Source organism: Amphibalanus amphitrite, unplaced genomic scaffold (assembly GCF_019059575.1).
Source record: "Amphibalanus amphitrite isolate SeventyFive unplaced genomic scaffold, NRLGWU_Aamphi_draft 001947F_arrow, whole genome shotgun sequence".
NCBI classification, from domain to species: domain Eukaryota; kingdom Metazoa; phylum Arthropoda; class Thecostraca; order Balanomorpha; family Balanidae; genus Amphibalanus; species Amphibalanus amphitrite.
The window spans coordinates 1,868-28,789 of record NW_024883440.1 but is presented as its reverse complement, the minus strand read 5'-3'; the positions used below and the strand labels follow the sequence as shown (position 1 = coordinate 28,789).

Here is a 26,922-nt window from a genome sequence, read left to right as displayed (position 1 = left end):
AAGGCTTATGCAACACGTTCAAGTTATAGGTACCTAATGCATATTAATTGAATATATTTACAAGGCTTATGCAACACGTTCAAGTTATAGGCATAACCGAATCAAAAGTACAAACTCCAACATCTCCCCTGCATCATCAAGCCTGCCGATTTCTCGGGATGTCCAGGCTTAGCTGGGGGGGGGGGGGGTGCCTGATCTCACCAAACCAGTAGCTCAGCTTCAAGGTCTCCTTGCATCAGGATGTCACAGAAAACCGCATCGCGTCCCCAAATCCGGTGGAGACCAGTTTTGAGCGAGGCAGTCATGGCCAGTACCAAGAACGAGTTATGAGTTATCAGGTACAAATCTATGCACTTACGCACGTATTTACGCACTAAGCCGCAACTTCAGACCGGAACTGAGAAACTGGTGTAAGGGGGATTCTTGATCAGCTTAACGGCATTTCTGCGCAGTCAGGCTAAACCAGCGAGCTGGTCTAGCCGATCATTGCAGGATGTTCAGCCCGGCAAGTTCCTTTGATTGGGTCACTGAACTGCGGGGCTGACAACTCGACAGCTCAGCTTGGCTCAACAGAGAAGAATGTTCTGATGAGGGTGCTAAGTTTTCATTATTGTAGAATGTAGTTGGACAAGAAACCGATCAATTCATCATATATTCAACGCCAGAATGAATCAGGTGCATGCAGTATCAGACAGTAATCGCCACGCCATGTGTGGATCGCCCATGATCGTCATTCGTCAACACATCTGCATGCTTTTGAAAGGGAAGCCATACATCGCAATTCGCAACAGTGCGTAGCTGCTCCAACTTGGGACATTGATAACCCTCACCGGCCGAAGGGGAGGCGGGCGTTGCCCCCAATAGGATTTTTCCATGATAGCTCGCATTACGCCGGTCATAGAGAGCTGAAACTTTGCATAACTGATCTTTGATTCAAACCGGAGCTGTTGACATAAACCGCAGTTACAGGCTGTGTCTGTCAGGTCACTAACCTATGACGTCATAAATAAACCTTTGCACGGTCCTGAATTGTCGCAACTCCGCAATTCGCCCTCGTCCCTCAGTGCCAGAGGAACTTCCACAGGGAGACGAAACTCACAGGACCTAGTATTCTCGAGAAGTCTCGCAACTTGTATATCTCTGATTAGTTCTAAAGACTAAAGAGTCACCTGATGTCCGGTCGGTCACGTGACTTCCACCGACTCCCAACTCCAACTCCCCACAACACACGCACCACACCATGACCGCCCTGCCATAACGCTCGCCCGCACATGGGGGGGGGGGGGGCTAGGTTGCCACCCCCAGGTATATTTCTGTTCTGCACTAAACACGTTCAAAGCTAGAAGCCTGATTTTTCGTATAGCTGCTCCTCTATCCATTCTCAGCGTCCACTGAAAATTTCAAGTTCCTGTGGGCCTGTGGCATTGGGTTTTGGAGATATGACATTGTTTTTTTTTTCAGGTCATGTCATGACCCAAATGACCAAAACTCAATATCTTGCGTTACTTATGGGTCTTGTGAGCTTTTGACACCTTGATTTCGGTATGTTTTTGCTAGTTTTTACCTCCCACCTATCATGAAACATGCTATTCGACGATATGCAGATGTCAGGGTCAGGTCAAGGTCAACCTAGGTCATCTAAAAACATTGCATTTTAGGCTTGCTGAATTTACTTTTCGTTAAGTTTTTTGACTGCATTTTTGGTAAAAGCTTCTCAGATCATGATTTCATGTTATAGGGATTGAGCCGTCGAAGGACGCAAAATGGCCTGTGCCGGCGAGGGTTAAAATCGGGTACCAGTAGCTGCGTCTCGTATCGGTGCATACGTTCGTTTTTCTGCGAGACTTTAACTCCATTAGCGGCGAAACAGCAAGGGGGTTCGCACCCCCCCCCCTTGGCCGCGGCGTATGTAGTTAGAAAACCTAGGTTCGGCGAGGGCCGCAGGTGCTGACTGCTTGTCTATGCTTTCAGTGCTACTTGGCATAACACGAATGCAGGTTATCATGAACATGACAACTATTTTATGAAGACCGATTTCTATGTTTAACAATTCCTAAAGTTGCCTATTTCATTTCGCTTTATCTGCCTCCTTACATGATATAAGCATTATAAAAACTCACACATTTCCAGTCGATAGAACAAAAGTTCTTGAAAATCGCGCATGACTGGGTGGCATAGTATCGCATACCGATCAGCATAATAGGCCTTCTCACTATACCTTGGCACCAAACGCTCTGGTGTCAAGGTCGTCCAGACCGGATCGAATTGGCTCGATTTCACCATTTCATGTAGGCCAACCACAGCGTGTGCGCCTTGGAAGTGAGTCACGCTCGACACGGTGTTCAGGATGTGAGCAACTTTTGCGCAACGCTAGCCGGATGAGTGCTAATTCTTGAGTTCTCAAGGGTAAGCTTATCACGCACTTTCATTGCAAGTTAGATACAAAACATGAGAACAGGAAACGCGTGCAGACCATAACTTAAGCATACCGATGCTCAACTCCCGATCATAAATTGAGGAAATAAGGTGGGAGATGCATGCCATGGAGCTGCCACCAATCGAATGATACACATGACCTCCCTCGAACCACAACATCCCCTAATGGCTTTAACCTGCCATAGGTCAAAATCAAAGTTGCCCCTTCCGAAACAAATGTGCACCTTTCGACGCTCCCGAACAATTGCAGGCGTTTTGGCGCCAACTGTCAACTGCCAACTGCCAAGTGACCATTTTGACAAAATTATCCACCAAAAACCTGACAGTAAATTTAGATTACGTTAACTGACCTCAGAGGTCACAGACTGACCCGAGACTTACAAATTGGTGCTAACTGCTATTTTGTCACGCCTGTCTAACTAAATTCGAAGGGAAGGGGCAAGATCGTACATATTGTACCCCCTCGATCAAGCTATTGCCAAAAGGAAAAATGATAGCATCGTTATTAGTCATTTCACGACGGTTTATGTGGCAAATGCACCAAACTTGACAAAATCTACAACAAATCTCTTTTTAACAGATATCTTCACATGATGAGTTTATTTCAGTGTTTTAATCGAAAATAATGTCTGATAACCCGCGCCCCGTAGGGCTATCAGTGGACCCTGCCACCCGTAGCAGGGGGGGGGGGCGTTTCAGCCCCCCTAAGATCTCGGAAAGTTGCCGGTTGATTTTCAAAATTCAAACGGCGTTGGATAGCCCTACCGGAGAACTTGCGACCCAGTTTCATTGACCTCGGTCCAAGCGATTATGTCACAGGTCAGGTCAAATGTCTCATTTAAATCGAGCAAAAGCGATGTTGTTGAAAATCATCGATGGATAATTGTTTGCCAAACACATGTGTTGCTAGTTATTTGATGTCACTGATACCGGTTGGGATGAGTGGTGGCCCTAGAGCTTATTCTGCAAATCGCGCAACACGTCTTAGTCAAACGGGTTAAGGTTATGATAATAAGGTGGCCTAATCTCATTCCGCCACAGGTGATCTGGCCCGCCGAGCTCCTCCGTCAGTTTTGCTTGGATGGCAGCGGCGTTGTTGGAGGATGCTTCGCGCTGTTGAAATGCGAGGTGACCGTTAGAGCAATTCGCCTTGACCCTCGGGTAGATGTGCGATGTGCCTGTTTAGGAGCCCCTAATGAGCAGCATGTTATTCATTTATTTGACGTTCACGAAGATTGTGGGACATTTATGTCCATCAGAAATTCAGATAAAATCAGAAATTCTCTTCGATTGCCATTGAAATGCTGCATCGCTCTCGGCAGTTTTGACCTACCGCGGCCGTACATACTGGCATGAGGATATTTTCTAAGGAGTTCTCGAGTCGGAATAAACTTCACCTGCTGAACCATTCGCCGAGAAACGCCACATCGTGCTGCAACTCACGCCTCGTTCAAGTCGCATCCGGCCACCGCGCGCAGGCATTCAGCGACAAGGCGCATATATTCGCCCGTCTACCCATCGCTGTTCACGATTTCAAGATCACATTTGCATTTCCCACAGCTCACTCGTCAACGAGGGGTCAGCCAGAGGTGATTGATCGTCCAATAATCACAACAACAGCGCGGTAGATGGCGTCGAAGAGAGGTGTCAGAACTTTCCGGACACCCTGTTTGCAATTAAAATTTTGTTAAAAAAATTCACTCCTTGTTGGCTGACAGGGATATTTTCTTCCATTGTTAAGATTCTTATTGACGCAGATCGAAAATAAGTATCAGAAAACACGCCATCGTGTCCTCCGAAACATTTTTGCGTACTGCCTTCTGAGATTGCAGCACTTTATTGTGAATTTACTGCTTTGCACATCATAAAGTTGGAGTTACACTGCTCTCCTACACTGTTTTCATGACTGAACTGTAGCAACTACGGCAGATAACATCCCCCTACAACTCTGCCTATCTGCAGTGGTTTGAGCCTCGAACACCGATGTATCCGTTAGTAATAGTGAAACGTTACCACAAATGACGCAAACAGACACAGAAAGCATGACTGGCACCGTTCTTACCAGTCCTGCTCCTGTATCCGTACGGCTTTTCCAGGCACTGGTAAGACACCGCTACCTAATCCCGACGGGGGTATAAAGAAGGGAGCGCGTGTGACCGGACACAGTGTTCGCCAGGATCACACCGAAGGCATCATGAAGGCGGTGGGTATACCGGATTCTACGCAGTGTTGGTGTTGGGAGTGCAGAAGAACGAACTGAATCGGTGGGACCGCGTTCCCGTCCGTCAGTAAGGTTATCTAGAGAAATGCTCATATTTCCTGTGAGCTGAGGATCCCTGAGCTCAGCTAGAAATTGTAGTCGAAATATTGCATGGCTGTTTGGATCTTGGATATATTTGAGAACTTTTTAGGTGATTTCATCTGTATCGAGCTTATGTTCTCCGACCCATGTTGAGGCGTGGAAGGGTTAATAAGGTCTCTTTTTATTGAACTCCAAGCACAACTCATGGATGCTCAAAAATAACTTCGTTATCAAAATTATACCGATGCATCACGAGCTCGTTTGATCAGACAGTAGGGATTGAGACCTGCGTAAAGGCCTCTGCTTAGTAGTTAACCCGCGCCCCAGTGGCGGTCTCGGCCAACTTCGCCATAGTGAGGGGGGGGGGGGCATATGTTACCACCCACCTCTAACTCAAAAACTAAGAGGGCTAGAAAGACGCGGTAAAAAGCAGTCGATAGCTCTCAATACGTACGTTTGAAAGTATTTCGGTCATTTTTCACCTTAGAGCAATATTGGGGTCACCAGAGGTCATCAAAGGTCAAAATTTGCCAATTGTCATTATATTTTTCAGAAAACATGCCGCTATCTCAGGAACTATGGTAGCTAGAAAAACGCATTGAAAAGCAATCGATAGCTTTTGAACTCTTCTTTTGAAAAGGTTATAATCAATATTGTCCTCAGGTCAACGGTTTAGCCTCCAGAGGGCAAAAACTCCAAAAATAGCTGTTTTTACGAAAAGTGTTTTTCGACAATAACTTTCGACTACAAAAAGCCACGACATTTCTATTGCCAGAATCGTGTTCCCCTCACCGAGACGCGTCGAATGAACTATAATTTGACCTTGAAAGGTCAACTTAAAAATTTGACCTCAGGTCAAGGTCATGACCTGACCGGAAAAGGTCATGTTGCATATCAGTCGATGCGTCTCAACAAGACAAACACAATGAGACCATCCCCAGCGTTCTATCTCTTTCCAATCGCGAGTTATTGGCAAAAAACTGTTTGTAGCCTCAAATGACCTCGGATGACCTTTCTAGAGGCTATCAGCAAAAATGACACCTTGGTCATCACGAGTGGACTAAATCATTGTGATTCTGAAATATTTGGACTGTTCCTATGCGTACACACGGATCTAGAGGCATTTTCATTTTTCTCCATTGACTTGTAATGGAAAGGTCATGCCACTGACCTGACCTTAGGTCACGGATATAAAAAATCCGAGATATACAAATTGTAGGATCCCATAACAGCATGCAATCCACCAAGTTTAAAACCTTTCTGACAAACACTGCAGGCTGGACATGATTGCAAACTTTTTTTAAGACTTGGTCAGTCAACTTGACCTGGTGACCTGACCTGACATGACCTGGGGTCAAAAATTTCACACATTGTCCAAAATTGATGTACCAAAAGCTACCTCAAGCGGCGCGGCGCTACGCGCCGCGGTTTTTTATTCACACGCGAAAAACGCGACAGGGTGGTAACTGGTAACATATGCCCCCCCCCCCCCCACTGGGGCGAAGGTTAAGGCTCCAGCTCTACCAATCGGCTCATTCACATATTCCAGCGCACTGGATTTATTTATGACCTCCCCTCCCCCTACCCCCCCCCCCCGGCAGATCGCTATCCTGTGCGCGCTGGTGCTTCTGCTGGCCGTGGCCGACGCCACCAAGGGCAAGGGCTTCGGCGGCGGCGGCTACGGCTACGGGGGTGGCTACGCAGTGCATCACGTCTATCACCCTGTCTACCACTATCCGCGACCGATCTACTACGGAGGATACGGCCACGGCGGATACCACGGCGGATACCACGGCGGATACCATAGTGGATACCACAGCGGATATCATGGTGGGATTCACGGCGGCTACGCTGGGTCCTATGGCTACTAAACAGGCTGTGCTAGCATCATTGGCGTCTTATCGAAGGTAATGCAATGAAGTCCTTACCAGCGAGATCTCTTGCGGAGTCTCCAAGAGGAAAGAAGTGCTGCCATACCTGTGCCATATAATGTAATTGTAATTGTTTTATGACCGTTTTTTTGTGATGATACTGTTTTGTGTCCATGTCAATTTTGTGTGTCAAATATAACTGAGTTACCAAGGCTCAACTTAACCCGCGCCCCACTGGGGTCTGTGTATAACACGCCCTACTGGGGGGGGGGGGGGGGGCTATTCATAGCCCCCCCTCCTAACTCCGAAACTACTGGGCCGATCGTCAAAATTCAAACGGCGTCTGATAGCCCCGGAAGAACTGTCGAGCGAAACCTAATTTCATTGACCTCGAGGTCACCGATGACGTCACAGGTCAGGTCAAAGTAAAAATTATTAGCACTTTGGCTTGTTCACATTTTGGGCTCTGGCCGCCGTCTTACAAGTCAGATCAGGCTCATTTTTGGTTTCCGCACTCGTGAACAGATGCTCTAGATACCTTGAGGGTACCAAACTTGTACTTTGATTTTCAGGTCAGGGTCAGGTCATCACAGGTCACGAAAATATTATATCATGCGTCGGTCACGTGACACATGATTTATGGTCCATTTAGGCCATAGATTTCGAATTTGATGTCGTCTGTGTCATTCAAGGTCATTTTGAGTCGAAATTAGCTTAGGTCAGATCACTTTCAGGTCAAAAAAGGTCAAATTTTGAAGTTGAAATTTTTCAACAAAAAAGGTGTCTATTGGATGCAGTTTGAGCTCAGGAACACGATGGTGCCATTTATATTGGTGTACGATGCCAAATACGTACTGAAAAATTGATTTGAAAAATTAATAATTGTGAATTTTTTGCAATAATGCGTATAACTTGGCCATTTTTGAAGATATGTAGCTAAAACTTGCTAGAGTTAGTCATAATCATGCGTTCTGTCACATATATTCCGGTTTTTTCGAAAAGTCAAAAACTTTTTGAAAAAAATATAAAAATATAAATTTTGAATATTATTATACAAAAATTTTCGAAATTTTCAAAATTTTGAAAATCCGAGATAACAGTTTGATAGCGCGGTCAATTCTGAGTTCTTTCATGCAAAGAAATTGGATCTAGCTTAAAAACTGAGCTCTTGGGAGCGATTGCCGTGGTTCAATGTTTTGCGTCGAAATCGGACGAACATGACGTCACTCTGACGTCATTTCCGGCCGACCTATGGTAGCTACGAAGTTCAAATTTTGACACAAGGTGTCAAATTGATGCAGCCGAAGGTACTGAAAGTTTGGCGTCGATTCGTCAAGCGGTTTGGAAGTTATTGCAGAAAAACGGGAGGGGGGGCTATAAATAGCCCCCCCCCCAGTGGGGCGCGGGTTAATACGATTGGTTGAGATTTCCTCATATTTGATGCCACGTAATGAAGAACGTGGCACGGATCAAATACCGAAATACGTATAGTCGCATAGGTGCCCACCTCATTACCTATGTTGATGCCGGGTATTTTTTTTTTTTTAGTCGGACCTATCTGCAACGGGCTCTTGTCCAAATTATAGGAAAGAGCACCTGCTCCTCCCGCCGTCCTATTCCCCACACCAGGGCCTTCAAAATATCTTAATGCTTCAAACGCATTTATAGCTCTTGTCGAACTTATCAGTTTTCGAAATACTTATGGGTAAGAGAAACGACGTTGACATCAGGTCAAGATCATGGCTCAAAGCCCCTCAATTCAAGAACTTGGTTTTAGGAACATCTCATCCTCATTGATCAGCAAGCATACACCAGCCACCGATGTTCGCCGCACTCAGCGCCACCTAGCGGGTAAGACGAACACCAGTGTAAGACAAATCGACCGATGGCGACGCTGCCTGTGCTATCAAGTGCCGGTTTGCATAGCCTAGCCTTGCAAGGTGCTAATGCTTAGCACCAGCTTAGCTGGGGTTCCAGGTGGATGAGGGGGAGGGGGCCAGTCTATTGCTTCTTTTCAATCACTAACGACAGATGGGAGCAAAAGTTCGTCAGAAATGCTATGAGTTGTTCCTTCCTGTGTTTTTGATCAGATCGAAGGTAAAAGATGATTGATGGATGAGACCAGCGCCTTGGTGGGCATTTTAGTAAACATTGTCACAGTGGCGGTGGTGTGTGTGTCGGGGGGGGGGCGTAATTGGCCACACCCTAGGGGAAAGTGGGGTAAGACGGTCAGGGTAGGTAAGACGGGCACCCCTTCTGCAGACCAAACCAATAGCGCTACGAGCGAGAAAAATTAGGACCAGAATTGTCTTTCCCACTACACACCACCATTGAAGTTTGGTGATTTTGTGTTCAGTCGATAATCTTTTATTTTGATTTCTTTAAAACACTAATTTCATTGAAAACATCCATAATGTATTGTGCAAGTTTTTGTGTGCAGCACTATACAGCTAAAAACTCGCAATCACTTGTGGTACACTCATATGCCACCAGTGTTCATTTACCGCGGATTTGCTTTGTCTGCATCAAATTGTCCACAGAGAAAAATTGTGCTGAACTTCTTACATTGAGTTAGGGGTAAGACGGGCAACTATGAATCCAATGGGTCTGTAATGGTGAAAATATTTTTGTTGCTGTAGGAAAAAAAGAAGCATTTCTTATAAGAATATCTTCGATTCCGATACTCACAGACATGTTAGCAATATTCCTTCGGCACAGTTTATTCTCGAATGATGAATGTGAAAAACGGTTCTACATGACTTCTGATCTAGGGCCTATATACGAGCATACGCCTTCTGCACAAATCTTGTATACTGCCATTTCCGAGGCACTTGAGACCAACGAGCGACTGTATCAATGCAGCTAATTTCGGGCATTTGTTGCGAGCTGTACTGGTCGGTGAAAGAAGCTGGCCGTCTTGCCCTACCCATGTGACCGTCTTACCCCATGGGGTGGGGTAAGACGGGTTTTTGCAAGGTTTTGCAAAAATAGCTGCAGTTTATTTGTTGAATCAGGTCTAAGTCTCATCTTCTGGCAAATGGAAGTAAAATGTCTAAAAGAGGTTTTCACTCAGTTTCCCGTTTCTATGATGTTTCTAACCGGCCGAAAAATGGCTCCAAAGTTAAGGTGTCCGTCTTACCCCACTTTCCCCTATAACCCCCCCCCCCAAACACACACACCAAAAAAAAACTGAGAAGGCTATAAGTAACAAGACGCGAAAAAGCCATAGATAGCTCACTATCGATTTTTTTCAGAATCGTAAAGGTCATTTTTCGATTGCATCGCTGAGGTCACTAGAGGTCACCAAAGATAAAACTAATGCGAAAATTCCTCTTTTTGACAGCTGTAATACGTTGGCGTATATTTCGTAGGTAAACCAAAAGAGCTAGGGTCGTGGAAAAGCGCATTCAATAGGTATTTCAAAGGGTTTTGCTAACATTTCATCAGATTTGACCTGACATTAACCCGCGCCGGGTCGGTGCTCTGAGATTCAGCGCCGGGCCAGGTCACTCGCCTGGGGTGTCTGAACACCCCTCCCCCTTCTAACTCGGCTCCTGGGACACGTAGCGACACGCGGTAAGCGGCAATCGAAAGAACGTCCAAAATAAGGACGAAAACACTTCGGTCATTTTTTGGGTCAGGTCAAAGGTCAGGTCACCAGAGGTCACCAAAGGTAAAATGTTGACTATTTCAACATTTTGGAAACTGCCCACGGCTATCTCGGGAACCGATAGAGCTACAGCGCCGCGGAAAGCGCATTCGATAGCCCTTTTACAGACCTTTCTGAATATTGTTCTCAGATTTGACCTCAGGTAAACGTTTAGCCTCCAGAGGGCAAAAACTCCAAAAATAGCCGTTTTTTACGAAAAGCGTTTTTTTTTTTCAGCAATAACTTTTGACTCAAAAGAGCAATGACATTACTGTTGTCACCATTGTGTTCCTCTCGTCAAGACGCGTCGAATGAACTATAATTTGACCTTGAAAGGTCAACTTGAAAATTTGACCTCAGGTCAAGGTCTGACCTGACCGGAAAAGGTCATATTGCATATCAGTCGATCCGTAACGTCGAGCCGAACACATTTAAGGCGTTTTCAGCGCTCTAGCACGTATCTATCAGTAGTTATTAGCGAAAAACTGTTAGATTCTGTTCGTGACCTGAGATGACCTCGGGGACATAACGAGGGGTCACAGGTGCTATTTTCCGGTTCAGTGTGTCAATTTTACCTACATCTTGATGTTTGAGAGTGTCTAGAATAGCGTTCGTGCAAAACAGACGCTTTTCAATTTTCTCTCGTTGACTTATAATGGAGAGGCCGCAAAATTGACCTGACCTTAGGTCACCGATATCAAAATTCCGAGATATACATTTTATAGATGATGTTGCTCTTATCAATCGCTGAAAGTTTCAAGGCAATCGATCAATCGGTGTAGCTATGACGAGCATTCTTATTTTTTTGTCTGAGGTGAGGTCACTTGGCGTGACCTGGTGACCTGACCTAAGGTGACCTGGGTCTGAAATTTTCACAACGCGTGCGGAAAAGATGCACAAACAGGTGTGCCAAAAACGGCGGCGCTCCGCGCCGCCGTTTTTTGAGATATCTGCGAAAAACCGCAGGGGGGGGTGTTCAAACACCCCCCGGCCCGGCGCGGGTTAACGATTTGGCCAAAGAGGCAAAAAAAAAAAGATAGACGCATTTTGCCGAAATTGTTTTGACAAAACTTTTTGTAACAACAGTGGTGTCAAAAACCGTTTGAAATTCATTTACCATCATTCTTTATTTTGTCAAGATGCAACGAATGAACCAGAAAAGTTCAATTCAAAATTTGACCTCAGGTCAAGTTCATGCCTTGACTGGAAACGAGCACGATGCAAATCAGTCGATTCGTATTGATGACCTGAACACATTCCAGACCCGCCCGTTTCGAATCGATTGCTCTAGGTACTATGTCCCATCAAAAGTTATAACTTTTGATGGGACATACATAGTTTTTCGACCATAATTATGGTCGAAAAACTGCTGGTGACCTTTGATGACCTAACATGACCTTTTGAGTGATCGCTGGTCATCAGCTGCCCTTGTATCCCTATTCCTGGCGGGCTCCGCCGGGACAAGAAACTGGCGGGGGGGGGGGGGGAGGCCGATTCGGCCCCCCTTCAGATCTCAAAAACTACACATCGCAGCGACAAACGGCGAACGGCGTTTGATAGGTCGTTTAAAGATCTACAACTTTTACATGAAACATTTTCAGGTCAGGTCAATATTGAGGTCACCAGAGGTCATCACCGATAAAATGTTTTGGAATTAGTTACCTATATAACTTTTAAACTAAGAAACATAGAGACATAAAACCAATACATTTTTTGTTGCTCTCGCCGAGGCGATGCGAAATAAGTATGTGATGACCTTCACAGGTCAATTTAGAATTTGACCTGAGGTCAAGGTCAGGTCATTCATCAATGAGGTTGTGGGGTATGGTCATGCTGCATACCAAACGACGCGCCTTGACCAGGCGAGCAGTTTGGTACCACTTACAAGCCTTTAGCACCATCATGTCGTGATTTATTGACAGAAAAACGATTTATGACGTCACATGACCTCAGATGACCTTTGCCGGTGCCCCTGTCAATTAGCGGCACCAGGATCATCACCGATGAGATAATCTTCCATAATACTGAAAGAACTGGGTGGTTTTGACTCGTTTACACGAAGCAGGAGGCGTTTCAATATTTTCCCATAGGCTTGCAATGTAAAGGTCACGAGTCTGGCCTGACCTCAGGTCACAGATATGAAAATTCTGAGATATACAAATTGCACATACTGGTACGCTAACTAAAGCCTGAAGAGAAGAAATTGATCGGTCAAAAACTCTAGCTCTGGCGTGATTGCAAACTTTTCTGAGGTAGGGTCACCAAACCGCCTCTGGTGACCTGACCTGAGGTCAGATCAACTCAAAATTTTCAGAAATGTTGCATAAAAGCCTTTTAGAAAAAGTCAGAAAATTTGAGCTTCCTAGCTCAAAGCGTTTGGGAGATATAACCAAAAAACCTCAGGGGGGGGGGGGGCTCCTGAGGCCCCCCCGCCAGGAATAGGGGTATAGTCTCTCTTGAAAGTATCGCGACTCTGAGGGAAGGCGCCACCTGTCCCAGCCGCGGCTGAGCGGAAATGTTTGAGAGCCACTGGTAGCACTGACCGAAGCCTGACACGCGGAGGCAGCCAGCGCAGCGGGCCGGGCCGAGGGGAGTGGTTGCGGACTGCGGAGGGATAAGGGGAGGTGGCAGTCGCCGTCCGGAACTTTTGATGGCAGTAGGCATGTGGTCAACGGAAGCCACCCTACTCGCAGAGGATTAGTTGAGATTTACTTGATCGTAAAGTTAAGAATTTGACCCGTCATCTGCCACAGGTTTTTGGTAAAATCCGGAAACTCGTGCCCAAATTTGAAAAAACAAATCAGTTGCACCCGCTAACAGAAGGCATCACAAAAATTCTCTCTCTAGCCCATTCGCCAATTCGAAACTCAAACTCAAAACTCAAAACTAATATAAAGGTGGGATGGTCACTCAGTTTAATCTCACCCTTTTGACCTTTTTGTGTCATTTTACACATGCTCATAATCCGAAAAGATTCGTGGGAAATCTTGAAACGTTTAAACGCATGTATGTAATCTACACATTCATATCACATGTATTCAACACTAAAACGGTGATATCAGTGCCAAACAGTCACAGGTATTGTTCACAGTTCATGGTTCATATATCCAGCAATGAAATGAACGCAGTGAGCCGTATAAAAAATGTTTGCGATAATTTTCACATCTCCCAGCCGAAACAGCTTTTCAGCGCCATTCCGACTGACCCAGGTTGAGCAATAATTCATGCCGTGTCCGTGTCAATCTACTTCCAGTAGCCGTAGCCGCCGCCGTGGCTGATGCCGCCGTGACCGTAGCCATAGCCGCCGTGGCCGTATCCTCCGTAGTAGATCGGCTGCGGGTGGTAGTAGACAGGATGATAGACGTGGTGTACCGCGTAGCCACCCCCGTAGCCGCCGCCGCCGAAGCCCTTGCCCTTTGTGGCGTTGGCCACGGCCAGCAGAAGCACCAGCGCGCACAGGATAGCGATCTGCCGGAAAAGGGGAGCGAATGGTCAGCTATGAAAACCAAAGGTGTTAGAAGAGCCGAAAAAGAGTTCATGATAAATGCCTAGCATAACATAGCAGAAGACGGCCAATGAAGTTATGAGTAATGAGCGAATGAAGTAATTTCAGCAAATATGCATCTAAATCGATGCAATAACACCAAAAACGCTACACAATTTTACTTTTCCGATAAAACTTTCACTTCCAGTTATCAAATTAAGCACAACGCTGATCTCACAAAATGCTGCACAAGGTGGCTCCATTGTTTTCATTCGCACTGACACTGCGGCAACGCCCCTTCGCAGCCCTTCGCTAGTATAGAACTCTGTCCACCCCATCACTGCCGCGCCTTTCCAGCACTGTCTGTTACCCACCGCCCTCATGATGTGTTCTGAAGAGCTGCCGATGAGATACTATGCCAGTCGGTCGGACGGCCTACTCTTTATACTCACACCTGGCTTAGTGCATCGCGGAAAACCCTGAAGCGTCGGGGCGCCGCCGCTGGGATTGAATCGCTTAACGCAGTAATCTCTGTAGAAATGTCCGCTATCATCGCCAGCCGTCGCCCGTGAAACAGCACGATGGACCAGACTCGGAGCCGGACCTTGGATTTGCACCGGAGCCGGCGCGCCCTTCAGTTGAGGCTAGATGGTCCCCGTGTGGCAACGGGATCTAACGAAATCAACAAGATCTGGGACAAAGCTTGCGTTTTTCCTGTCAGCTACAAAGGTCTTGTCGTCTTTTTACGGTAGTGATTCAGTGTTCTCAATTGCTTCTGTGTTAATCGTGCACGAATCGTTAGCAACGCTATCGATTGCGCGATCAAGCAGAGTGTGGTTGCACAATTCATTGTAACTGGGTTCTCGGTCTCATTCATTTGCCATATGTGAGTCAGATGTGCCAGATAACTATATTCAATTGACCCATATTCCAGAAAAGTGGTCACGTTTTCCGGCTTCTGTAATTTCATCGTTTTGCTATTTGTGTCGAGGATAATAATAAATTCCAACGTTTATGTTGGGTACCACAAAGCCAAAGCCTGGTGCTTGCTCCCTTGAAATTTTCCCTGGAACACCTCAAGCGCCAAAGCCAAAATGTAAGATGATCCTCGCGTGAAATTTATCACCCTGTGTTTCATAATGGCCGCTTATATAACATACGCATTATATTATGTAAGCTTTAAGCTGATCACCTGCATTCCAAAAAGGTATCTTTTTATGAATGAGCAGCCTGCGGAAAATAACCCTTTTACAGGAACAAAATAAGAAGCCCTGTACGCATGCGCACGGAGAATGTCTGATCCATCGAAAAATTAATATGACCCCTCCGGTCACCCTATAACCGCGCGGCTGTGGTAACTTTTTAAAATTAAACTTTTCAATTATTTCTTGGAGAGAGAGAGAGAGAGAGAGAGAGAGAGAGAGAGAGAGAGAGAGAGAGAGAGAGAGAGAGAGAGAGAGAGAGAGAGAGAGAGAGAGAGAGAGAGAGAGAGAGAGAGAGAGAGAGAGAGAGAGAGAGAGAGAGAGAGAGAGAGAGAGAGGAGAGAGAGTGAGAGGGAAGAGAAGGGAAGAGAGTAACTGATATGAGCATTTTAATATTCTGCGGCTTTCACAGTTATGTTGGCGTGCAGCTGCTAGAATGAGAAGATAAATAAGAAGATAAAACATGAAGACTTTAGACATACAGCTCAACCACGGCGTGCCTGACACATCGGATGAACATTTTAGAGAAAGGAGGAAAGTCGAGTGGAGACTCCCATGACTGACCCCGATCTTGCTATTCAACAAACACAACAAAGCATCACCAAGTACTCAGCTGCTCTCATACGGCTGAATCGGGCTCATTATCCCATTACCTTTGGCGAGTTTCAAATCCTTTGCTGTTACCGATATGTGCCAGCAGATGATTTAATTAAACGATTTCCTCGATGATTGGTGAGCTTTCGAGCAAGCCTCTGCCACAATTAAATCAAGAGGCGATGGTGCATAAGGTGCATAAGAGGCATAAGGTGCCATGCGTAGTCCGTAATACAACTAGCCATTGCATTTTAACTACAAATATGGAATCACAGAGCATCGAAAGACAATTGTTAATCTATGACTTATATCCAATAAATTAGGAAAACATTGAAATGTCGATTTTCGGAACTAGTTTTGCTGGCTTATTCTTTCTTTTTCCCCATCTTTGTAAGACATTTTCTGCAGCTGTAGTAAAATATCTCTTTTGTTTAGGAGAGATGGTATGTAACGGAATTAGTTTTCATCCCATCCCATCTTATCAACGATGTTCACATCCTGGTCGAAATACGTGAAGCATGGTTTTAGACATCCTTATCAGATTATGGCCGTAGTTGTTTCCTGTCGTAGCATGCGGCAATGGTATCACTGCCAGTTCTAATTCTGGAGCATTTAATATGTGAGCTGAGCTGATGTGTCTGGGGTGGATTGAAGAATGACCTCGGCAACGTGATAATACTATAAAAAGTCCGTCTAGCCACTCTGCTACAGACAAAGACCAAAGGAATACGGTATACCTAATGGAACAAATCACTCACAAAACACGTGCAGTAGGCTGATACTAAGGCAGTAGTGAATCAATGCGCACATTGTACGACCTGCTCAATGCTGGCATTGCTCAATACTTGCAGAGGCACTTGCGGCAAATCAGCGATTTGGTTGCATGTGCTGCCAGTTGCCAAATGTCAAACTTCAAAGCGTGACACTGTAGTGGTAAGAATAGTCTCTTACAGCATTGTCTGACTAAGCTGAAGGTAACTGATATCAGCCAATTTGGTGTTAAGATAAACGCCGAATGATGAAGGCTATAATTCGCGTCATGACGCATTCAGTGGATGGCATATGGTTATAGCCAGGTCATAACGAGCTCATATGTCGCAATACAAGCAATTTAAGAATTGTGTCAGTGTGTCGAGACGGCTATCTGGCCTTAATCTTGTTTGTATACAAGATTAACTCAAGAATAACTCATCATTCATGAGTTATTCCTAGGATCTGCTAGTTCTTGCACAATTTCAGGCTTAGAATATTATAATTCTCGTAATTCAATTGCACCAACAAGCAACAAGCCGCTCTGCTTTTGTCAGAACTTCTTGATATATTGGATCGTAACGACCTTTTGAGTGTCGTCCGTTGTCTATCGCTATGCGGCCCAGAAGAAGAGTTAGAGTGGGGCGTAAAACACCTCTCCCTCTTTGCTGATTGCCCGAGAGATCGGACCGCACGGCTGGGCGCGGGCTAGGAATGTCTGTCGTCTTCCTTTGTGCTCCGCGACCCTCTTCTTGACCCCGCCTCTCTAGCTGTTCCTAGTCTCTCTTCCTCTTTCCGCCTCTCCTATCCCCGCCTCTCATCATGTTTCCCGTTTCCATCTATCTTTTTGCCTCCTTCTCCGGTTCCATCCTTACCTGTTCCCCGCCTTCTTTTCTGCTTCTCGTCCATCTTCCTGTTCCCCGCCTCTATATGTTCCCGCCTCCCTCTTTCTGACCAACAGCCCTATAAGGTCATTTCTCATTTTTAAGCGTCTGACATTGAGCGTTTGCGTTGAATCACTGCGCCGCTAATCCGCAATGGTTGGTTAGGTCGTGGGCTGCCAAGGTTACTTCTCGTTGCGCCGGCAGCCTGCACGTTATGTAATTTGTAATACGTGATGTCATTGATCATCCCACCAGGAACACGGTGATCCCGACCAGTCTGGAACCGCCTGGATCGACGTGCGCAAGTATGACGCCTTGTTCGGTTTCTGAGTCAAAATCGTGTTTTATATTTGTATACTTTGTGGTGTCATACAGATTCTAATAAAAATGCACCTAGCATGAGGATGAAATTTACTATCAGTTTCTAAAGCATGGGCCAATGTTTGTGAAATGTGTTTTCGTTTGTAAGTACCTGTGTCACTGTGTGGTTGTTAAATGCTCCCTGCGCAATTTTTTTCGAGCAGCATTGGAAGATCTAAAACACCCGGTCAAATGTTATCACCATTGACCAATGACAGACAAACATTACAGTTTTTAACTTGTGCTAAGCGTCACGAAAGTATTGCTTTGTACGTAATACTAGGATAACTTTTTTGAAAAGACAATTATCCTATTATCATGACGTGCATCGAGAGCATAATATAGATGCTTTTATGATGTCCATAGTATGATGTTTTATCCATTTTGTTTTTTTTTTAGTTGGTATACGTGTCGTGCAATTACATATCAAGTGGGTCTTATTAACCAGATCATTGCTGCAGATGCGAAGCGATTTAGCAACCTTTAGGAGAAAAAGTATTGGAAGGTTCTATTAAGAATGTCACTGGCATTTTGATGTTTCACCTTAAAACGTTCGCTTCAGTAACCAACGAATGTATTTGATATTGTGGTATGAACGTTACATGTAAGACACATTACTCAAAACACCTCATCGCAGGGGGAGCCAGATGACATTACCTGGCGAGAGATTTACCTCCACCATATTCGAATTCTGGTGCCAAAACCACCACATAAAAATGCCAGTAAAATACGGGTAAAACCATCTTACATCAGCATTTGCATCGGAGGTCAATGGCCTCCCTGGCTGGCACACCAAGACACGCAACGTCGCGAGCTACAGAAGAGATCAGCCGTAGTAGCTGAAGCCCGGATAGCCGTATCCGTAACTGCTGTAGCGTCCGAAGCCGCCCAGCCCGCCGTATCCCAGTCCGTAGCCACCGTAGTACGGGTATCTCCTGTATCCGAACCTGTTGGGGATGTGCACAAACCGGTCAACTTAGGGTTCAGGGTCGCAGCGACATAGGGGCGGGCCGTGGAGATGATGTGTGCTAGAAATATGGGGACCAGAGGGGAGTTCATGCGAGAGAGACGTGCTTCAATTTTACGTTCAAATGTAAACGAGCACGAAGCACAAACAATGTAATAGCGTTCAAGCATCAGGTAGTAACGCACAGTAACAGATAAAGGTATAAATGGAAACGTACATACAACTCGGATGTATCTGCTTGCTCTTTTAGCTTGGGACATTGGGAATAAGCTACTCAAAATGCGTGAAATGTTCTGAAGCATCGTGCAATGACTCCCCATAGAAAACTGTACCCATTTGTGCACATTATTTTGAGCTTGAACGAAACAGTATTCATAGCGTTATCAACATTCAATGTCGATTTTTGGTAACGGTTAATGGCTAAATGTCATTCAACTTATTTTGCGCACGGGAAAGGACAAAAGGTGTTTTACTTCAGGTGAGAAATCTGCGTCAAAAAGTTATTTTTACATTTACGAATCATCTAATTCTGTTGATTACGCATAGGAGCCTGAGGACAGCGAGTTACGTACCCAGTGGCTTCCGATTGGCTGATAGCCAGCAGCGCCAGCACCAGCAGCATCAGACCGAACACAACCTGCAAACAGATCCGAATAATTGTTACATGTGAAACTTGCAGCAGGGCGTCCACTCAAGGAATGACGGACTGATTGTGGTAACAAGTTCTTTCAGAATGCACTTCAACTACCTAATTAGGTATTTTACTACCTGGGGCATTCCACGATAGATCGTACCAGGCCCGTCACCCTCATCTCTCAGATTTTAATGAAAATCGGTCCTAGGGGTAATCATATGCCCCAAAGACGCCTGGCAAAATATCAGACTTCTCAGATCAAAACTTTTTGAGTTATATTGCACTACATTTTTTAACCTCGGTTTGTAACGGTAAGTTTGATGGCCTATAACTCAAGAACGGGTTAAGCAGCCAACACAAAGTAAATAACATTAAGCTTGCGATGAATCAAAAATTAATATTACTATTTAAAAATTCCAAAGAAAAATTTTCATTATTGAGCAAAAACCTTAATCTTTTTTCATTTGCCTCTATTGACTTTTGGGACCAAAATTTTTCACATTTTTAATTCTTCAAAATAAACTTCATGTCATTGCAAATCGACATGCAAAAAAATTAGAAAGGTGTTCTTTCTATAAGTTCCTCATTTTCCTGCAAACAAAATGGGTTTCGGAGGGGTTCATACGACCCCAGCACGCCGTTTCGCTTCTAATGGAGCTAGAGCCTCGCGGAAAAAACCTGCGTGTGTGCCGTTACAAGTCGCAGCGATTGGTACCCGATTTTAAGGTCTCAGGTTAACCGGTAGCGTCTGAGGTCAGGTCAAGTGACTGAAGTTACGGGTTCGGTTTTTAGTAAATAACTTCGCAAAAAATGGCCGCAGAGCCACGATTTTGGCATCATTGTGTTCGTCTAGCTCAGGTGCATCGAATGGTATACTTTTTGCTATGGTGAGGTCAACTTAAGAAGTTGACCTCGAGTCAAGGTCAGGTCAGAGCCCCTCAGGTCACGAAGCTGGGCAAAGGGTATCATATGGCATATCATTCGATTCGGAAGGTCATCCCGAGTCCATTGGTGGCTTTCCCGACTCTCTAGCTCCATTTGATCGGGAGTTATTGACGAAAAACTCGTACAACCCTAGTGACGTCATAAATGACGTCACGCAAGGTTAACAATGCAAAAGTGAAGCATTGGATTTTGCAAGGAGTGCATGAAATCACGATACCATGTACGTGAGATAGTTTTAGATCATTCTCGGCGCCAAAATAACAGTTTTTATATTTCCCCATTGACTTATGATGTAGTGATGTCACGTGACCGACCTGACCTCATGTTACCTTAAAAAATTCCCAGATATACAAGTTGTGAGACCTCTGGAGGATACCATGTATGCGTCCTGTAACGTTCATTTCGGACAGCTATGGTCATTGGCGTCCAAAACAATGTCAGAACCAAACAGCCTTTTTCACCCTCGCGTTTATAGGAAAGAGGGTTGGATAAACCCTCTTTTCACTTTTTGTCAGATAACTCAGACTTCAATTGAAATTTCAGTAACCAGTGCTGTCACTAGGCAGCTTTACCACGCCATTTGTAAGCTCCCCTCCCAAAATCACTATTCGAAACCGTTATCGTGAGGTAAAAAATACATTTATAAAAAGAACACCTTCCTAATTTTTTGCATACTTCTTAACAATGAGCCAAATATTTTTTTTAAAGAAATAAAAATTCAAAAAAAAATTGGTCCCAAAGTCCAAAAAATACAAATGAAAGAAAACTCGGTATGTCATATACCAAAAAAAGCGTATTTTTCGAAATTTCAAAAATACGTATTAATCTCTGTTTAATTGCAAGTTCAATGTTATATAATATTTGGCATTTGAATAATCCGTCTTAGAGTTACAGTCCGCCAAACCTAGCGCTGCAAAGCAAGATCCAAAAAATGTTATACACCATAACTCAAAAAATACTTATCTGATAAGCCTGAAATTGTTACAGGTGGATTCAGAGCCCCTGATTACCCTGAGACCAATTCTCGTCAAATTCCGAGAGATGAGGGTGTCAAATTGGAAAAAAGTGGTACGATCTATCGTGGAATGCCCCACCTATGTTAACGGGCCACGCATGTTAGGTACATCATGAGAGAAATACACCTTCCCTCAAAAGAAGAAAAAAAGATTGAGTATAAGTCCTATAGTATCGAAACAAAATTTCAAGCTGCAAATAATACGTTTTAATTCGAAAGTTATGCTGCTTCATCGAAGACTAAACAATCATAAGCCAGTTCATTGATAAGGAGCAGAACTGACGCGTGGAAACGCACGAAGCGACTGATGATGGATAGTGACCGAAAACACTTAACTGATTTTTTTTTGGAAAAAAATAGCGATCCTAGACAAAGACTAGGATTTCAAAGAAAAGAAGTGATTCTGAACAAAGTTGGACAGTTTTGTGTTAAAAATATAAATCTTTTTGGATAATTTTGCTTTTAATTTTAAGCAACAATCAGACAAAGATTTTGGGGCAAGAAGCCATTTATGTAGCAAAAAGAGCAGAAAAGGTATGATAGAAGATCAAATATGTATAATTTTGACACTGCAATGTTGTGTCCTAAGGATCGGTCGTGACACAGCAGCTAGACCAGCCTCCATATACGTACCGACTTCATGGCGAGTAGCGAAGTGTTCCCTCAACTGTAGAGGTGACTAAGGGGCTCCCTGTTTTATACCTTCCCCACCATGGGATAAGCACGCAATGCCCCTGCGGCGCAGCATGCCGGCCAAATTGATACGTAGTGCGGTCAATTCTGCCGTATTGGCGAGATGACAAGGGTCAGAAATCCCGTGCTTAAGCCCTCGCGTGCCTGACTCGAAACTCGCCTGGTAGGAAATCGGACGCAAAATCAGCGACGTAAATTACATCGCCATCATCACAGGGCATACATTACTCTGTAGCGACCGTAACGACTCATAGGCGGCAGATTATGTAACAACAGGTTACGGAGTAAAATTCCGTGTATAGATCATCGCAGAGAGGAAAACATTAGTAAAATGTCTTTATAATCATCACTAGAAATTGCGTTTTTTTTTACTTATCAAATCTAGATTATCCATCACTGGATCTATAAGTATTCTTCATACCTGGGGGGGGGGGGCGAAAGCGGTTTCGGCCTGCGAACCCCCTCGCCATTTCGTCCAGTTTGCGGAATTTCGAACAGGTGCGCCGTTACGGGACGCGGAGGTCAGGTTAATCCACGCCGGGCCGGGAGTGTTTGAACGTCCCCATGTGGTTTTTCACAGCTTAGTTAAAAAAACTGTGGGGCTCCACGCCACCGTTCTTTTTTGGCACACCTTTTCATGCGTCTTTTCCGCATAGGCTGAAACAAATCCAGACTTCAAACCAGGTCACTCTAGGTCAAGGTCGTCAAGTGACCTTACCTTAGAAAAAGTCATAATGCTCGACATAGCTACACCCAGGGGCGTCGCCACGGATTTTTGAGTGGGGGTCGGGTTTCTAGTCTTCACCCGATGGGTAGGGGTGTTTTTTTTTTGCCACACTTGCCAGTTTTGTGCGTGCGTATGTGCATGTGTGCGCTTGTAACAAAGCGGCGTGCAGCGCCGCGAAATTTGGTATAACCTATTAGGTAGGTATACCTACCTACATCACTTGCGTAAAAATTATCACTGGTCACTTAAGGTCAGGTCGCTATGTCAAGTTCAGTTATACGGTATACCTCTATCAAACTTTCCCCTCTCGCCATTCTTGTAGCTTTTTTCCCATAACTTCGAAATTTGGTACACTGTATACCTAATTGTAGGGCCGGGGTGCCGAGCTCTGCGTCACAACTGCTGCCTCCCATTGACAACACGGTGCTTATGCTTTCGTAAGTTTATTTGTGGTGCGGAGTTCAAATATCAAATCTCAGACATAAGCTCCGCTATCAACTTGTTATTAGCTCCACAGACTAGCCCTACAGACTAGCCCGCGTCCTGCAACAGATTAAAATTAACTTAAAACGCACAAATGCAGACAACGATAAAAATAACCACTAAGCAAAGCAAAGTTAACAACAAATGAGGGTTTACAACAATTCATAGTAACAAAATAGCAAATCTTACCGTTCACGCAGACGCACACGTCACGAACCACACAGAACCAGTGCACGAATGGCGGGGTCGCCGCCGCGCGGCCCGGACGGCCGACCCGCCGGCCAATCGTGGCGCGCAGCGATTGGTGGCTCCCGACCCGCGGGAGTCACATGACCTGAGTCACATGACCTGATTTTCCCGCAACCGGCGTAGAGCCGCCGGATTGTTGCGCGGCACACCGCCTATACTTCCCCCTTAACGAGCATACAGTCCTCTCAACGTCAGCTTAACACCGGCCGGAACAGCGGCAGCACAATTCAGAAATCAATCACACACGCGCCGGACAATTGACACCATCGAGGAGCACATTATAACACTGCACAAATTCCAGCTAAATCCCTCTGAATCTGCGGCAATAATCGAACGAGTCTCCATTCAACCCACTAGAGACATAACAAATGAAGGAGTCGGGGCCCTCGACCCAACATTGTCCGCTCTACTTTATTTTCACCACAGAGACTCGGGCTAGAACTTTCACATGACAATGCTCAGTGCTCACGGCTCAACGGCAGCTACCAAACAAAATTACCCATAAGTCAACCGCTCAGGAGCCACACCTTTGTTGCTCCGCGCAGAGCGTCTCAGAGGCGCATCGCCTAATGCGGTGGTCTCCGAACCCTCCGTCTGCCCTTCACGAGTACCAGCGGGACTCAGTCTGTCACCCGCGCCTGGGTCAGGTCTCTCATCTCCCGAATCACCGGGGACACCGCTGGTCAAGAGCGGCACAGTGGGGCTCAAATTCAGTGCCGGATGCGAAATACATGGGACATACGACTGATCAGGGGCAATACGAGTGAGTACAGCTGGCTCATCAGCATGGCCATTCCACTGAGACTCCCCCACCACCTCCCGAGACCAGTCACCCACACGTCCCCTCCCCCCTGTTGGGTGCACAGGATCAGTCGCGGGATCGGTCGCGACACCGCTCCGCGGCTGGTCCGGATCCTGTCTAGCTCGTGGCTTGAGCCTGTTGTGGTGCACAAGTAGTGTCGCTTTGGCACCATCTAACCTTATCCTATAGTTCATATCTCCGACTTTGGCTATAACAACCGCGGGCTTCCACGGTCGGAGGAACTTATAATATGATCCCTTTGGGACCACTCCCTTGTGCAAATAAACACGGTCACCTGGGGCAAACTTAAAGTCATTTATCTTCCGATCATAAACCGCCTTGTTCCGTCGATGACTGAGCCTGGCACTGTCAAACGCGAGACGATGAAGTGCCTGCAAATTTGATCGCAGTTCATCAAGATAGTCAGTGATGGGTCGGGTTCGGCCCTTCAGAGGGGTGTCGAGCTCCAGCTGAATCGGTAGCCGGGGCTCTCTTCCAAACATGACACAATAGGGTGACACACCTAAAGATCGATGCACTTGAGCTCGCAACCCAAGCAAAAGTAACGGAAGATTTCTATCCCACTCAGCGTGCTCATGCTGTTCAAGGAATTTTGCAAACATGTTAATCAGAGTTCGGTTGGTGCGTTCTACGATGGAATTGGACATGGGATGGAACGCGGTAGTCTTGGATTGAGCGATACCCAGAAGCTCGCACGTCTTTTTCAAGACTTCACCCGTGAAGTTAGCACCGCGGTCTGAATGAATCCGGCGCGGACAGCCGAATCGGGAAACAAACTCGCGAACGAACACTGTAGCAACTTCAGCTGCTTCTTGACTCTTTAACGGATACGCTTCTACCCAGCGTGAAAAGTGATCTACTACAACGAGAAGATTCTTGTGACCACTTGGAGTCTCTGGCAATGATGACAGAATGTCCAGACCCACTACCTCGAGTGGTTCTGTTGCTGAGAGCTCACCAAGCGAAGCCCTCGGAGCCGGAATTGGGGCGTTGCGCGAACCACACTGGGGACATTTCTTACAAAAGGACTCTATCTCGGTGAACATCTGAGGCCACCAGAACCGGAGTCTGGCCTGTTCGAACAGCTTGTCAGCTGCGAAGTGGCCACCGGAAGGCCCAGCGTGCAGTGACGCCAGGGCACTGGAAATGAGAGCTCTGGGCAACACAATCTGGAGCTGATCAGAGTCAAACGGTCTCCTTCGGTACAGACGAAAAAGTACCCCATTCACAAGTCGTAGTCGGTGCCACTGCGACAGAAACCGACCTGCTGCCGCAGACAATTCTTTCTTCTTCGGTTTGCGACCTGCAGACAGGTGTCTGCTGATCTCAGACAAGTCTGGATCCTGGTCCTGTTCAGCGCGAATGTAGCTTACTGACCAGTCAGAAGCATTGACACGAAACACGGGGACAGAAAGACCTTCAGTCTGACAGGCCTTGTCGTCCACATCTGGAGGTCTGCGGCTGAGAGCGTCAGGCACGACGTGCTCTGACCCTGGACGGTGCTCGATGACGAACTGAAATTGGCCAAGAATCTCATACCACCGGGCCAATATACCAGATGGATTTTTGAAATTCAGTAACCATCGGAGGCTGGCATGATCAGTCCGGATTAAAAACTGCCGACCAAGCAAATACGGAGCGAATTTATCAACAAATAAAACCACTGCAAGTAACTCACGTTTAGTCACGCTGTAATTGGATTGCGCCTTTGAAAACTTGTGACTGCCATACGCAATGACTTTCTCATCATCGCCGACCCGCTGTTTCAGGACAGCACCCGCTGACTCCTGTGACGCGTCAGTCTCCAGGATAAACACACCAGCATTGGGACTGAAATCCGGCACGGTGAGAACCGGAGCCTCGCACAGGGCTGTGCGTAGCCTATCGAACGAGTTCTGAGCTTCGTCTGTCCACGCGAAACGAACGTCCTTGTGCAGCAGGCGCTGCAATGGGGCTGCAATGCTAGCAAAGTCTCTGACATGTTTACGCATAAAGCTGGCCATGCCAAGAAATGAAGCGAGTTGCTTGGCGGTTCGAGGAACTGGCCAGTTGCGGACTTTTTCGACCTTCTCAGGGTCGACTGCGACACCGTCGGCAGAAATGACGTGCCCAAGGAATTTCACAGACCTTTGGAACAGGGAGCATTTGCTCAGGTTGATTGTCAAGCCTGCGGCACGTAGCCTCTGTAAAACCAACTCGAGTTTGCTCATGACATCATCAAAATCTTTTCCACCTATCAAAATATCATCAAAGTATGCTACAGCAGTATCTGGAGGCACATCACGGAGCACTAGATCTAGAAGTCGAGCGCATGTCATCGGGGCGCTATTAATTCCTAGTGGAAGCCGCCTGTGCTTATATGAACCAAATGGAGTGACTATGGTAGTCTTGTCGCAGTCCTCAGGAGCTACTCCGATCTGGTAATAGCACTGCTTAAGATCGAGTACACAAAACATGGAATGACCCGCAAGAGAGTCAAGAATGGTATCAATTCGAGGAATGCCATATGCAGGAATCCGGGTCACTGCATTGACCTTGCGCAGGTCAGCGCAGATCCGAACACTGCCGTCCTTCTTGGTAACGACACAGATTGGAGAACCCCAACTACTCCCAAAGTTCTCCTCGAGAATACCAGCCTCAACCATACGATCGAGCTCAGCCTTTACCTTCTCCTGGAGGAAAGGGGGAACCCGACGAGCAGCACACCTGACAGGAGGGGCGTCTCCTGTGTCTATGTGATGCTGGACGAGAGACGTGAATCCAAGGCGACCATCAAGCATATCCTCGTACCGAGCGAGCAGAGAAGTGAGCGCGGCACGCTGTTGGTCGGAAAGATCACTACCGGACAGGTCGA

At 46.0% G+C, this 26,922-nt stretch overlaps 2 protein-coding genes and 1 long non-coding RNA gene across 4 annotated transcripts; 1 reads left to right on the top strand and 2 right to left on the bottom strand.

Moving 5' to 3' along the window:
• The first annotated feature begins 4,243 nt into the window (after positions 1-4,243).
• LOC122375887 (glycine-rich protein 3-like) lies at positions 4,244-6,832 on the top strand. Its single transcript, XM_043355460.1, has 2 exons — positions 4,244-4,639; positions 6,340-6,832. The coding sequence occupies exons 1-2, from the start codon at positions 4,631-4,633 to the stop codon at positions 6,607-6,609; spliced, it is 279 nt and encodes a 92-aa protein (XP_043211395.1). The 5' UTR covers positions 4,244-4,630; the 3' UTR covers positions 6,610-6,832.
• Positions 6,833-13,275: 6,443 nt separating this feature from the next.
• On the bottom strand, positions 13,276-14,299 carry LOC122375883 (prismalin-14-like). Its single transcript, XM_043355455.1, has 2 exons — positions 14,117-14,299; positions 13,276-13,726 (listed from the first exon to the last, which is right to left on the bottom strand). The coding sequence occupies exons 1-2, from the start codon at positions 14,123-14,125 to the stop codon at positions 13,502-13,504; spliced, it is 234 nt and encodes a 77-aa protein (XP_043211390.1). The 5' UTR covers positions 14,126-14,299; the 3' UTR covers positions 13,276-13,501.
• Positions 14,300-18,089: 3,790 nt separating this feature from the next.
• Positions 18,090-23,398, bottom strand: LOC122375882. Of its 2 annotated transcripts, none has more exons than XR_006255483.1 (3): positions 23,186-23,398; positions 19,072-19,136; positions 18,090-18,479 (listed from the first exon to the last, which is right to left on the bottom strand). It is a non-coding gene; the product is annotated as an uncharacterized LOC122375882 (long non-coding RNA). The 2 variants fall into 2 exon arrangements; XR_006255484.1 differs by lacking the exon at positions 23,186-23,398 and adding an exon at positions 21,727-21,764.
• Positions 23,399-26,922: the final 3,524 nt, after the last annotated feature.